At 40.8% G+C, this 15,969-nt stretch overlaps 1 protein-coding gene across 15 annotated transcripts in view; it reads right to left on the reverse strand.

The window, feature by feature from the left end:
* msi2b (musashi RNA-binding protein 2b) overlaps nt 1-13,591 on the reverse strand; it is a 337,759-nt gene extending 324,168 nt beyond the window's left edge. For all 15 annotated transcript variants that reach the window (XM_015961077.3, XM_015961072.3, XM_015961075.3 and 12 more), the window contains exons 1-4: nt 13,392-13,591; nt 13,000-13,040; nt 12,527-12,608; nt 12,016-12,100 (exon numbers count right to left, since the gene is read on the reverse strand). In XM_015961077.3, coding sequence (XP_015816563.1) covers nt 12,016-12,100; nt 12,527-12,608; nt 13,000-13,040; nt 13,392-13,453 — 270 coding nt within the window. In that variant the 5' untranslated portion in view covers nt 13,454-13,591. The remainder of the gene's footprint in view (nt 1-12,015; nt 12,101-12,526; nt 12,609-12,999; nt 13,041-13,391) is intronic.
* Nucleotides 13,592-15,969: the final 2,378 nt, after the last annotated feature.

Raw genomic sequence — 15,969 nt, forward strand, 5'->3', positions numbered from 1 at the left:
GAGGATCGTTTATCAGACGGCCATTATTAGTGACCTCATCACCTTTTCTCCTAAATTATCCAAAAACTGAAGTGCTGAATCAACACTCGTGCTTCTGAAACATTCATCGGTGTGAATTACTGATCTTTAAAGTAAAGCATCATTTCTATTAAGTTATGTACTGGTCATGAATTTGGATTCAAATCAACCTCCGCTTTGGGAAAGGAAAAACAAGGAGAAGATACGAGGAGGGCCAGCCACACCGGTGTTCAGCTGGTCATGGTCACGCCAGACACTTGGTTTTATTTTAGGCAGGAATCGCTGATTGAATATGACAGGAAGAAAATGAGAGTCTGAGGCTGGTGACGCCTCCTGATATTGCCAAATAACCGGGAGGATGCGTCAAATCAGCCTGTTTCTCCATCTTGTGCTTGTTATCTCATTAGCTTCGTTCTCCTCATTAATTTTACTGGTATGAAGGTATGTGATGGTGGTGGTGGTGGTGGTTGGGGGGGGGGGTGCTCTCATCAACCTTGCACTTACAGTGAAGAGCAGTGAACTGCCTCAAACAGCAATGTCACCCTAAACCGTCCTTGCCTGCATACAAATGAATCAGAGAACGGACGTCTCCCACAGATTTGGCAGGATTTCCTTTAATGCTGCTCTCGGTTTCTCCGTGCATAATGCTAAAATACTCACAGTTACCGTGTGGATTCTCCGCGTTTGTGAAAGTCACTCCTTTAGCACAGATGGATTTATTTAAGAAAATGATAACGTGCCCTGCTGTGGAAAACAATTGGAAGAAAAGACACCATCTGCACGGATCAATTAAGCCATCCAGACTGACTGCATTTTAATCTGTTTGAAGGGAATCCATGATGTGCAATGTCACCGTCATCTTTCTGCCAGTCTCACTCATTACTGTTATCGTTCTAAATCAGGTCAGAATGAGAAATGAATTCAATAACACCTGGGCACGGTAACCCTGCTTGTAATAAATTTCATTTAAAGATTTGTTTTAGCACTTAGCCCCAGGCATAACCAATTCAAACTCAATTATTTTGTGCACACCGTTTGAGCAAAGACAACACATTATGCTCTGAATACTGAAGTCCCATACCCGGTAATGCATCTTCATTTCCTAAGCTTCTTTTTGATGGGGAAAAATATAAAATCCTATTTTATCACACAGCATAAACTAATTGTTTTATGTCTTGTTGAGAACTTCGTTCCCCTTTGAAGACTTGTGTTTTGGGCCTGCACAACGGGACACTTAAAACACAGCAGCAATTAATGTCACATTTCTGTCAATTTAACATGTTAAATTTATCAAAAAGGGAAATGAGTGCATGCAGAGAATAGTGTTACAATCATACGACAAATTGTTTAAAGAACAGAGAGAGCTCTGCAGCCGAATCTGAAAGCTGCTGCATTTCAGATAACACACCGCAATTTATTATGAAATTTGAAAGGATTCGTAGCAGTTTGTCTACATTCTGAGTTCATGGTGATCCTCACATAAAGCGTCCGTATGAGAGACCAGCTGATATAATGTGCATTATCATTTTCACTGGATATGTACAGGATAATTTTAGCACCAAACCTGAACATTTTGTTATGTTACTTTCATCTGATACTTTCTTCTTCCTGAATCTTTCGATTATGTAACACGCTCACCATTAGGCTTAAGAACACACAAATGGACCTGCAGTGCATTTGGATATTTTCAAATATTACTGCACTCAGACCAGAACAGCATGTTATTTCCTTCTTCTGAATCTTTAATAAACAGCCGGTAATTTTCTTGTCACATTTCAAGTTTTGTTAAATGCACTCTGAGAAAACTCCTTAAAGGTGCCATTGCTGCAGAGAGCTGAAGAAAACTGGTTTAGGAGATTTTGAAGTATTAAATTTACACCATTGCTAGATTATCTGGCTGAACAGCTTCCGTTTGGAGAAATATAGTCAGAAAGGGTTGACGTGCTAACAGCTAGTCCGAGTGCATTAACCCTCTCAGGCTCAAAATAAGTTGTGATTAAAGGATGAACAACTAAGTCCTTCAGGGGTACTTCTGAGTTAAACATTGTTCATGAAATGTGTATGTGGCTTAACTGGGTAGGTAGGTTTTAACGTTGCTAATCTGCAGCACCTGCCTCCAGAGGGTTAAGGTGCATTTCTGTTGTCTTTCAACTTCTCCACTCTACAATAAGGATGTAAGAAAATATCGATATGGAAATATATCGTGATTTTTTTTCCTGCTATATTATTTCGATATTCAAAAGTCGTGTATCAAAATTTTTGAAAGACTTTACATGCAAACATTTGTGAATTTTCTTTTCTTTTGGTGCAATTCAAATGCCGACCTCTAGTTGGCAGCAGTGTGCGATGGGTTTTGTTTCCACCGTTGAAATGTAAATCCCTCTGTTATGGTTCAGATACCTCGTGTTAATCTTGTTAATTATCAGTTTGGACTATTTATTGAATTTTCCTACAATAAATTCAGTCTAAAAAAATTGCTTATATTGTCTGACTGAGTGTATCACAATATATCGTGAAAACTGTATCATCTCCCCTGAATCGTGATACGTATCGTATCGTCAAAACTTCACCAATACTCATCCCTACTCTACAAAATGAGGCACTTTCGGGGCGTCCAGTCAAGCAGGAACGTCTAAATATTTTCACCCAAATTAAACACGTAATGCAGAAGTGATCATCTGTGGTGACATTTAGGACCTCAAAGCTGTGTTAAGATGGTAGCAACCTAATTCCTACTGTGCTGATGCGAGAAACCCCACAATAACAGCTCCAACCTCCTAACATTCATGGCGGTGCATGCAAACTTTGTACGAATCCTTATAGCCTAGAAATCTAGACAGGCTTGTGGCATTCGTGGAGATAAAACATCAATGCGGTATTGTTTTACCAGGCTGTCCCCCAATCAGAGGCCAGATGTTTGCACATCATGAATATTAATGAGTAAATCTGGTAATCCTGTTACTTTCTGCCCACCGCTCCTCTAACAGTCTTTAACCTCCTGAAACAGGCACATTAGAGCTTTTATTCCACGAAAAACTAGTCATTCTTACTAGAGACCACAAGTCTAGAAATCTAGACAGACTGTAGCTAAAGCAAAATGGTTTTGCTCTGTCAGTCTAGCTACGCTCCATAGTAGGGCCTGATCAGTTATGTGTTATGCCAATCACGGAGCTCTACTGGTCTGGTGGATGGGCTGGACGGAGCAGAACAACTACGATTATATCAGCTTGTTTGAAACGGCTTTGGCTTCAACTTTGGACTGTTTACACTTGGACTTTTCTTATTTAGAAAAATATGTATTTGCATTTACGTCAACAGTGTATGGTAGACTGCCCCGGTGACTGACATCCGTAGCGGTGAGTCAGTTACGTTGTTCGTTGTTCAATAACATGCAGTGACAGTTTCAAAGACAACTGTAATCCCGCACGAGGACTGAGCTCTGTCTATGGGTCGTGGCCAGACTATATATTCATGTATACAGGTTGGCTTGCCAGGCTACAATCCTTGGTAAAATTGCAGCTACTTTTACATTTCATGGGAAATAATGAATTTCCTGCCATCCTTGACCCCTGAATGCACCAGAACGGCTATGTTTTACTGCTGTTTGTGATACTCGTGCTTGAGATTAACCACAGATTTCCATGTAAAAAGCTGTGCAATGCAAAGCCAAAGGTGATGTAGAAGTTACTAAATGCATGAACCCTTCTGATTCTTTTTGAGTTTAGAACTTCATTTAGATGGCAGCTGTTCAATTTGACATGGCCCGCTCTGACTGGCCATTAGCTCATCAGTCCTGCTGGACACAAACACCATTTCTCTACACATTCAGGAAGCTGTTCATCATGGCAACATTTACTCAGAAACACTGCATAATAACCAGAATATCCTTTTAGGTTTAACGAGTCATCTGAACAACAGAGAAAGGCGTCTAACAACATCTGACACATTTAGTGAGAAGAGTAGCATGGGGCAAACTCAGGATCTGTCACGGGTTTTTCTCCAAAATAATAAAAAGTAGTTCACCTGGTGGGAAAAGGTTGCAACGCCGTGTCTAAGGAGATTAGACTCCACTGATTCTCAGGCAGCCAGATCCCAGTGAGGGAGTGGTCGACTAACAAAGACAAAGTTAGCAAAGAACTTCTAAAGATCACAGAGACAACTTGGAACATCATGACTGTCACGATCTAAAGATGCATAAACTCCGCTGTAGCTCCTGCACTACTAACCCGTATAACAGCAGTAAAAACATTTTATTGACCTCATCCTACCAGAGGATATGCTCAGACCGGAACGAGCCGAAACTATGACGACCATCATATCAAACTGTTCTGGAGAGAAATGGCTGTAACTGAAGGAGCAACGGATACAGAGCTAGCCAATAACACCAATGCTACTACTCATTATTATCCGTTATTCTTTCTCAATCCTGAACAACAAAATGACCATTTTAACCTAGACGCAGCCCTAACAAACAAACGTAATAAATGCCATGCTTTTCTCTTGCATAGATCAGGGTGTTATTATTATTACCAGCAGCTGTTATCTACAGCTGTCTATACAATGTACGAGGTTCTTTTTGCCATTGATTCAATTACTCTGGCAATCTCATGGTAGCAGAACCTGTTATGTACAACTGACTGGCAACCGCTAATGTGATGTCATTTTCAAAGAGCCCTGCAATTACAGTATGTGTGCCTTTTTGCAATGTGAGTGCCTCAGATAAATCTTAACTATCTAACCAGTCTACACGGTTCAGTTCCTGTGGAGCACGATTACTGACATGGTAATGATGTGCTTCTGCTGAGGTACCTCGTGACGCTGTAGCCCAAAGCCAAAACGACCTATCCAATCACAACGCTTTTATGTGTTTGCTCAAACTATATTACACGCCGTACGTTACATCTTTCGAATGATGTTTGGCTACACCTTTGTCATGTGATCCCTCAAAGAGCAAAAGTGGATTTCCTCGAGACATTATACAACCTGATATGTCAACATAATAAATGAGAACAGACCAAAAGGAATCCCCGACCAACCTCGCCATCTTTTTATCTTCCTCTGCCTTTTACTGGAGCGTCTCCAAGGGCTGCTTTTGCATGCAACTGTGGGAGATCAGGGCAGAGAACTAGAATATATCTTAAGTTCACATCTTACAAAAGGATTTCACATATTAATGCAGCTCCTGGGTAAACGCCTCTCCTCTCTCTTAAGACATATCTACGCCGATGTGGTGTTTAAGCTAAAAGGAAAAAGCCTTATCAAAGCGTGCAGCTTTTTCCCAATAAAAGTGTTAGCAGGTCCGCAGGTGGGAGCGAGCGATAGCAGCTGAAAAAGACGAGAAATTAAAACGTGAATGCATCCTATCTGAGCTGTCAGTTTTTACTGATTTTTGCTGTGGACTCACATCTTGTTATGAGACTTTAAATCGAAATGAGAATTTCCCCGATGTCATGCTGGAAAAAAAACACCCAACAAATTATATTTTTTGTCTGCTTTGAGAATAACAGAAGATACAACGTCGGCGCTGTGACAAACATCCGTGTGCGACGGGCAACAGATACGCCGTGTGCTAATACTGCCTTCACCCTTAATTAACTGCAGAAGATGGAGCACCTATACTTAAACACGAGCAAGTCAGTTTAGCTCACTAATTTGACTTTATGTCCAAATCCTATCGAGCTGCTGCTCATCCATGCCTCCTCTCCTGATTTCCTCTCAGGCTGTTTCCTGACTCAGCCTGAAACGCCAGGGCTGCCAGAACAAGCTGACCTGGGGTCAGTAAAGGCTGGAGCTGTCCTAGATCGTAAAAAAAGAAAATTTCCTTACAAGAAAACACAAACGCTGCCAGTTTCAATAAATGAAGCCATTTGAAGTACAACAAATGCATTTACAGACGGCTTGTGGAGACACTTTATGTTCCCCTGACTAATAAAACTGCTTTGCATAACAGAAATAAATAAATATATATATATATATATATATATATATATATATATATATATATATATATATATAAACGTGCCAACCAGCGATCAATCTACTGCCTCATAAATGTTTCAGCTGTCACTTGTAGAATGCAAAAATCATGTGCTGTGATCTCCCCCGTCCACACCGGCCCGCCTCGCAGCGTCTCCGGGAACAGATGCTACGAGGCGCGTTTTTTTTTCCAAACTTGACAAAACATCACGAAAAATGGTAAATATGTTCTGAATTACCAGCACGTGTGTTTTCAAGCCCTCTGGGTGTGTATGCCCATATGTCTCATTCACATTCATCCTCCACTGATTGTTCTCATAACCGGACACGAAGCGGAGCACGCCATATTGAAGGAAAAGAAAGTCAATAACAAAGGAGGGAGACTGTGAACGTGTGCCCGTCTTTCATCTGCTATTCCAACTGAAAGTAACAAAGACTGAATATGAAAAACTTCCATGATTTTCTAGATTGGTAAAGCCTCAGAGAAATAAAAGGAGACGTGCCCCTGTTAGATCAGGTCTTCAACGTCGGCTTTTTTCCCAAAATCTGACACATCGATGTATTCAAACTCTTTATTTCCAAACAAAACTAAAATATCTCAAAATACTAATTCTTGAATCCGTCATATTTTGACATTCTGAGTGAGAGGAGAGGTGTATAAAAAGTCCATGGTGTGTAAAAGTGTCAGAGCAGAAAAAAAAACAATTCCAGTCATTTCTGACATTAAATTTGAACGCCGATATCGGCCGATAACAATGGCAGGCCGATGATATCACCTAAAATCAGATTCACCGGGACCCCAATCCACGCAAATATTTAACTATAAATGTCTTCTTAAGGGCCAAAATAAAAGGAATTTAAAGAAAAATGTGTTCCCGACACACTTTTTGTAACCTTCACAACGACTTTGTACCGAACTCTTGGCAACAATTATTCCTCGTATGTTGTTAACGTTTCACACTGCTCAGCTTCTATGTGCCGGAGCCACGTCGGCTCCTTTGGAGGTGCCCTTTTTTGTACGGAGGGATTTCAGCTCTTTTAAGGTCTTTCATGGGTTCGAGGTGAAGGATTGTTGCAGGCCAATTTAAAAGCATCAACTTCTCATTCCTTTCCTGCCTGTTTCTGCTCTGTCGGATAGGTGCTCGGCTGAGACACCCTAAACCAGTTCTCTAGCTCTGATTTAACCCTAAAACACTTTGATAATCCTCTGATTCCATCATTCTTTTAACACAATCAATTAATTCAACCAAGAACCAGCAGAGCATGACAGGACCAGACAGCGAAAAATGTCTTTTTTGTGTTTTTCTTTCAACGATAATTTCCTTCCTGACATCACTGAACCTGCCCTAATTCAGTACACGTTGTATTACGTTAAAGGCTGAAAAAAACATTTAGGTTGCAGATGAATTTCCACACCAGTATTAACAGGCCTGCCCAAGTTTTTTTTACTATATCTTTTGAAAATGTTATTGACATTTGTGGCTGTGGAATTATGAAGTCTTGTAGCTTTTAGAGCTCTGATTGGTTCTCTCTGATGTTTTGTTGCCTGTTTCCAAAAGACAAAAGATGAGCCACAATGTTGCTGCCTGTGTGTGATAAGAGATCCACTGATATGGGTTTTTACGTTGCCGATACCAATGCTGGTCCACTGATGGCCGATACATGCTGCCAATTTTTATGGCTGATTTCTAGATGCTAAAATGTCACTACTAACAACAGAGGATACCGAACATTTCTGAACCGGATCAGTTTTTAAACTCTGAATTTAACCAACTGCCCTAATTTTGTGCACTGCTCAGTATTAACAACAAACATCCAACCAAAGTTAATCAAACAAATCAATAAACTGACCAAGAATGAAGCTGAAGTTAAGTTAAAGTCCCACTAGTTGACACACACACACACACACACACACACACACACACACACACACACACACACACACACACACACACACACACACACGCTGGTGTGTGTGAAATTTGTTCCCCGCATTTGACCCATCCACTGGGGGAGCTCCAGACACATGCTCGGGAACCATTTGGTGGTTTAACCCCCCAATCCAACCCCTTAATGCTGAGTGTCAAGCGAGAAGGCACTGGATCCCATTTTATCAAAGTCTTTGGTCTGACCCGACCGAACCCCAATCTCCCAGTGTCAGGGCGTCCCAGGGCGGACACTCGAGCCATTGGGCCACTGAGTTAAATATACATTCAAATAAAATAGCAGCAGCACCGTGTTGCTCGTAAATGTGTGAAATATAAAAATTATAAATATTGGCCCAATATATCGGTCTATCGTGCGTGTGTGCGTGCGTGCGTGCGTGCGTGCGTGTGTGTGTGTGTGTGTGTGTGTGTGTGTGTGTGTGTGTGTGTGTGTGTGTGTGTGTGTGTGTGCATTTGAAATTAATTAGCATTAGCAGCCAACCCAATAAAAAAATGATAGCTTTTTAGAATTAGCAACAGAAAAATTACCATGACTCAAATTGTGACCCCAAACCATGTGCTAGTTACTGATTCATTCTCATTAAGGGTAGATCGATTTAAGATGTACCTACTTAGTGAAGCTGATTTAAAGTCAGGCACTTCCCCGGGCAGCTGCAGAAGTTCATTTAAATGTATATTTACATTCCTGCATAATAAATACTAAAAAATGTGTTTTTATTAACTAAAATGCCTTTTATATATCAGTTTTAAATATTTGATACTTGGTCAGTTAATTGATTTGTTTAAATAACTTCAATTAGATGTCTGATTTTAACACTGAGCAGTGCTAAGATTTAACAGTTGGTTAAATTCCGAGTTCAAGAACTGATTCAGCTTCAGAATTTTTGTGCATCAACTGATATTAAAAATTATGGTGGAGAGCATCCAGATATCCGTCATGAAGATCAGCCCAAAAAAATCAGCGGCACATATCGGCCATGACCTCTACACATCTGCATCGATATCAGCAATAGCAAAACCAATATCAACTGACCTCTAATTCTCATCACATATGATGATTTCCAATAGATCACGATATGACATGACACTGCACAAAAGATATTCAAATTAAGCTGAAAACAACAACAACGCCATCCCACCTCAACATACAAGCTCTCCTGCACAAGTTCCTTTACTCTCTTTTAGGCAAATTTATGCTGCTAAACACAGAAAAGTCAACACTGATGATTCTTTTATTGGATGGGGGTGCTGATTTCATTAAGTCAAATTCAACTTTAAACCATCTCTTATTTATTTCACCTTCTTTGAAGCAATTCTATCAAAAATGTTCTTAAAAAATACAGATTTCCAAATATTTGCCCTAAAACTCAACCTAACATATCTTTTAACACCATGTGTGTGCTCAATAGAATAATAAAGCTACAAGGATTTCATGCTAAGCATTAAAAACTGGTCCTTTGTACCAGTGACATGACTCAGTGTGTTTGCAGTCATACCACCTCCAGCCACTCACTTTCTTTCAAGGTTACAAAAGGACAAACAAGCACACGAGGATTTATTCAAGCGTATAAAAGTGGGAGACTTGTATCAAATCAGCATCTGCAAACACATCAAGAACTCTCCACGTTTCTGCTGGCCCGATTCTTTTTCTTCCCCCCCTCTGCTGCGGTGCAACTTTATAAAAGATATGATAGATCAGAACGCGCTATGATCTTGATAGCGTGAACGTTAAGGGACAAAACAGCGCAGCAGATAAAGCGCCGTGACAAACGCAACACAAACAGCTGCTGCACATTTGCAGTGTTTCGTTGCGAGCTTATAAGAGCAACTGTGCGCTAGAGAAACAGAAACTTATGTGACGTAATTATCATGCAATACATCTATAAGTGATGTGGAAAAAATACACAGTTTTAAATGTATAAACATGTTTAAAAACAACGTAAAATGACTTGAAAGATCAGAAGAATGATCGTGTAATCGTAAAGTGCATCGATTTAAAGGAGGGAATGACAAAAAAATGTAACGTGCATGTGAAGTTTTCTGTGTGAGTGACTAGAAGGTGGGTTGGGATGCAGAGCTTTGTGGCTTTGCATTCACAGGGAATGATGATTTGATGTAAGACCTTAAAATGTCAACTCCTCGGCTCTCGAAGTAAGGAGCTGTCAAATCTGAAATGTATGACACCAGTCTGCCAGATATGACCTCAAGCCTACAATAGGTGAGATTTAATACCAGTCATTTTTATCAGTCGATGAAAAAACTCACTGAACCTGTATCTTTTCATCACCACTCCGGGGTACACGAAGCGTCCCGCTGCCACAGAGGCCAATTTGGATCACTAATATTGCAGGTATTAAACAAAAGCGATGGATTTTTGATGACGTCGTGTTTACCTAGAGAGAAAAACACCGACTTTTCCTACTGATGCAAGCAGAATTCAGCAATCGATAGGCGTAACATTAAAAAGACCTCGCTCTGGGACGGCGGTATTAGCAGGTCATCGGTGTAATCCAATGAATATCTTTAAAGACTAATTAAAACAACAGGAGGAATTTAACCGTTTCCTGCTGCCGGCGTTCGCCGTGTGCCCTCGGGCAAGGCAGCGAACCGCTTTGTTTATCAAGCGTCAGCACAAAGCTGCAGAGGCCTGGGCGCTCAGGTGTGGGGGTATTTTTATATGCAAACCCTCCCCCGACCTTTGCTGTAAGTATATATGCTGTCAAACTGCCACAAAGCCGCTCATTCAAAATGTCAAACTCCAAGTTATCAAACTGCTCCGGATTCAAAGTGTGTTTGAGTCGTTAGCCTCTTAACGTTCCCGTATGGATTCCTCTGCAGATGGAAGGGAGCGTTGCTGTTAGCTTTACTTATTGGTCATTTCACCTTGCCTTCACTCCATATTCACTGATTTGCAGCTGAAATTGCAGCCACCGTATAGCCTTATCACCCTTATTCCCATAACACAGTAATAGAGCTGATACGGCTGAGGACATAACAAATAAAAGGTTTCTACGCAGGAACGCTAAAACACACCTTCAACCGAGTCTGGAGGAGACTCGTCTGCCTTAAAGAAGAAGCGCCGAAATTGGTCCAGATGGGAATTTTCTCTTTTATTTGTTATTGTTTAAGAATGCGTGTTGTTTTCTTTCTGAATCATGGCAAGTATTCAGTTTGAGACCCGGTAAGCCTCCGACACTGAGCTGTCTGGAAAACCAGCCAGAAAGGTCGTAACTTCACAATCATTTAAATAAAAACAGCAGCCACCTCACCAGGAACTTTTCAGGAAAAAAGGAACCAAAAGCTCTTTAGCTCAGGCGCGCGAGAATGAAAAACGATTCATTTACTTACAACACAGGTTGCTACCTGGAAAAAAATGTAATCTTTCAATATTCAAGGGAATAAATATTTCTTCAAACAGCTGAATGAACAGACTCAGTCTGGGTGTTTTAGCGCACTATGACTGCATATCTGGTTATTAGGGAGAAATCCCCAACAAATATCACCTTAACCCAATCTAATCTCCTGACAAATTTCTCAGGCTGAAATCTATTTTCATTTATCAGAAAAAAAAAGTGAACACTTGTGGATTTTTAACTCACTGACACTAATCAAACATAAAAAGGATTCATAATAGCACTCGATTCATCCTAACACTCCGTTCTGATTCCTAGTTTAATAAAATAATACATATTTAATGGACTGTCATAAATTATATATTGTAAACAATGAGAAATCAGTTGACTGAAATTTTGAGGAACTAAAAGGCATTTTTTCCCCTCCGTAATCAGTGCATGATGAGAGGGATCCACCATATCTGCAGGGTCAAACAGCAGCCCTGAGACAGCACTCCCTTCTGTGTCCACATGAGATAAGTGAACACTGCACATGTGGCAGCAGGGGAGCAAGGGGGTGTGTCAGTCCCACTTTACCAGACAAGGCAAAGTGAGCACATAGTATTCCCACTGGAATTGGGTGTTATTCCCTGGACTGCATACAGGACCCGGGTGCATTTGGGAGATTCAGAGTTGACCAAACACCAGCATGATTCAGTTAAATGCAGATAACATGAACTCACCGTCTTTGAGTCTAATTCGTGGTGCTGTTGAGCTAAGACTTTATCTACACTGGCAGCATCTGTAAACGTAACAAACCCAAATCCTCTGCAAAAGATAGAAAGATGAAAACGTGTTAAAATGCATGCACAGGAATCATTTCCAAGAGCTAAACTAGCACTGAAATATCTAATAATCTCCAGGTGACCTTACTGGGGTTATGTTTAATATGTCATAATCCAGGTTGCAGGCTGCCACAGAGGACGCAGCTGATCAATAGTCGGTGTGTTCCTGTGTGAGGGGACGCCACACCAACATTGTGGTGCAGTCACAAAGTCAATGTCAAATTGCATTCGGCCGCAGCTTTTACAGCAGCGAGCATTTAAAGCTTATCTCGCGTGCAGAGAAACCACACGCAGGCGCGCGCACACAGGGACACACACACAGAACCAACGCGCGCGCTGGATTAACACTAAACACGGTCAAAGTAAGCGATCTGTGCAGCGGAGGAGAAAAAAGTAGGTGCTTATTTACCTTGAGCGTTTTGTCGTGGGGTCTCTCATCACCATACATTCTCTGATTTCTCCGAATTTACTAAAATAGTCTCTAAGGCTGTCTGTGGAGCAGAGGAGAGAACATATCGGGTCATTTATTTGGTATTTTTATTATTATTTGACAGAAACATGTGGGCAATGCTGTTGTCCCTGTCGGGATTTGAATAAAAACAACAAATACAGAAAAGAAAGGGGGAGGGAAAACCCCCGCGATGCGCATAGGGGTCGAATAGAGGACTTCAGATGTGGACGGAGATCAAAAATAACACCGCGCGCACGCATACACACACACATACACACACACATACACAGATATCCCATACAGAACAGAACACTACTGCACAGTGCACATTCAGACACCGCCAGCAGCTAACGAGCACTCAGTCACAGCGACAGGAATAAAAAACAAGTAGGCATGCAGGCAGACGGCATGAAACAGAATACCACTCTCACCTGGTGAGGTTTGCCAGCTGAGGCCACCGATAAACATTTTACTGTGAGGGGAAAACACAACAGAAGTGAGTCCAGATGTCAGTTCGGCCATTTTGACGACTAACTACTTCTAAAAGCGACCTTAAAGGATAAGGGGAGACTATGAGAGCGCATTCGCGCACGGGATTTATGACTCCGTCTTCGGGAAAAGGGGGTGGCCACGCTCGCGAGGGAGCTGTGGGCTTGAAAACTGCATCTGGAACCGGACCGGTTTAAGTGCGTACTGTGTGAGGGAGCACGGATGTCTCCGGCACGGCAGGCGAAGTCCTCTCCAAGATGTTGTAACGAGGGGAGGAAAGAGAAAAATCGCACCGTTTGGGGTTTAAATTTAGAAAGAAAAAGAAGATTCTTACCCCGGGTCATGTTGTGAATCGTTTAGGCTTCCGGACGTGGCTTGACTCCCGTCTCCTTCCATGTCTATTCCAAACTAGAGCGGCTGGAACTACAGTAACAGTGACAGACACACACAGATAGGGCAGGAGATATGCAAAGCCCCGCTATGAGAATATTACTGAGCCGGGAATGAAAGCGTCACACGTGGGATCAGCTCAGCCCCCTTGCTCCCTCCCTCCTCCCTCTCTACCTTGGCCCACAGGGGGCGGAGCCTGGCTCTGTCACCTAACCAATCCAATTGACGTCAATTCAGGCAATCTGCAAACCAATCCTCCGATTTGTCATTTAATTAAGCAATAAGCCACGAGAGGTGCCGGTGGCTTATTATTGCTCAGTGGACACGCGCTGAGGAAGGATGTTGCCATGAACTGATACATTGTATCAAGCTGTTAAAAACTTGGCCTTTTAACAAGTGACACATTTTGGTTACATGAAACTCTGAAAGGCAGGAAAAGTGTAGCAAATCTCTCTTCTAGAATCCTGTGTAAACAATATATACTTACATACATACATTATATATATATATATATATATATATATATATATATATATATATATATATATATATATATATATATATATATATATATATATCATATGATATGATATGGTTAAGCAGCAGTTAATACTTTAATAGTTTAGTAGTACTTAATAATGCACTGGATAGCGTTATTAAAGGGACCTTTATTATAGAGTGTTTCTATTTTTTGCTTTATTGGCTTCCAGTTTTGTTCAATACCAACTTAGAAACTAACATTTAATTTTATCAATAATTTGTGCTAAGTACTCAGAAAGCATTTCAAGGTATGACAACTCGCCTTCAAAGAACCCGAGATCGTTCCTCTGAGTATTACAAAAACTCAGTTCTATAAGTATACATGAGCGAAAGATATAGTTTGTGTTTTCCAAATTTACCAACATCATCCCAGCCCAAGTTAGGGCAATCTGCATGTCCATGTTGTAGCCCAGTCAGGCTCTGATGTATTGAAATATTAAATTTGTTTTTACTTTTTTTGTTTGTTTTGGGCTTCCAGTTTAGTTCCCTATGAAATGTAAACCAAAATTTAGAGCACCATGCAGCGGACCTGCAGGTTAAATGAATAATGTGTTTTCTTATTTTAGCCTTCATGTTATACCTGAAGGGATTAACTGTATGTATGCATCATATTTACCTGACCTATAGGGACTGCAGATGCCACTGGCTCAATCTGGCACAATGCATCTGCTTCTTTTATGCTTTGTGTGTGTGTGTGTGTGTGTGTGTGTGTGTGTGTGTGTGTGTGTGTGTGTGTGTGTGTGTGTGTGTGTGTGTGTGTGTGTGTGTGTGTGTGTGTGTGTGTGTGTGTGTGTGTGTGTGTGTGTGTGTGTGTGTGTGTGCATGATCCTCCTGATTAAATAAACTTATGAAAGAAAGTGTTTAATGAAAGATAATCAGAGTTTAATCCATCTGAAAGCTCCATACTGTGTGAAGTAAAGTGTAAAACTAGAATTGTGCAGCACCACTAAACTTCCATCTTGTTTATAATTGAATGATAATTGGAATGTTAACAACTGAATAAAAACTGGGGTTTTGTTGTTTTTCCCCACCGAATCTGATTTCACAGAGATACCTGGGGGAGAGCTGATGAACATTATTACAAAATCACATCTTTATACATCATTAAAGCTCTGAGTGTAACTTCAATAATATAAGAGGAAATTCTTTGAGGGACAGAATCGATGTTCATCTTTGTTCTCCTGTCCCTGACCAAGATACTGAATCTCGACCTCTGACCCCAAGGTCTCACCTTCAACCACCTTATTCATCATGACAGCTAACAAAAAGAAATTTCCCATGGGGATCAATAAAGTATGGTATCCTTACTTGTGACAGTGTAATTATGGATCTTTTCATGTAGATGACCTATAATGAGCTGTCAAGCCAACCCTCTGCTCGTGTATGTGGAGATAAGCCGGCTCTGCCCCCTAATAACCTTGAAGCGGGGGAAAAAATGAAGAATTTAGGACATAAGGATAAAGAAAATAGAAAAAATTTGTGAATTTTATAATGTTCTACTAGAAAAACACAACTAAAAAAGCACAATCTGACAATTTGACAACATATTTTTATGAAAAGATAACAAATGAGATAAAAAATACATATTTTGTGAGTAATTACAACAAGATGAGACACTTTCAGCTTCCTATATGAAGTGTGACCCGCTTTATTATTCACAGTCAGTGACGTTTTGTGAATAGGCCTGTCTGTGCTGACTGTTGAGGGTTCCACCAGGGGGAATTTCTTATCTGGCCAGGCAGCATGTTTTTGAAACAATGCCTGAGATAAAACCCAAATAACAACACTTTTGTCAGTTTTTCACAGCTAAAAGTCTGTCATTAGTTCTGGGACTTTCCATCCCGCCGCTGTCTGTAGCTCTAAAACAAAGCTGCACACAAAAACGCTAATTCCTCGTAGTGCCCAAGCATCGTGGAAAATGGAAATATGACACCTATTGTGCATTATACCATCTTTGCACTGGGGCTTTTCTGTTTTGTGTG

This window comes from Nothobranchius furzeri, chromosome 10 (genome assembly GCF_043380555.1).
Source record: "Nothobranchius furzeri strain GRZ-AD chromosome 10, NfurGRZ-RIMD1, whole genome shotgun sequence".
Taxonomy (NCBI): Eukaryota; Metazoa; Chordata; class Actinopteri; order Cyprinodontiformes; family Nothobranchiidae; genus Nothobranchius; species Nothobranchius furzeri.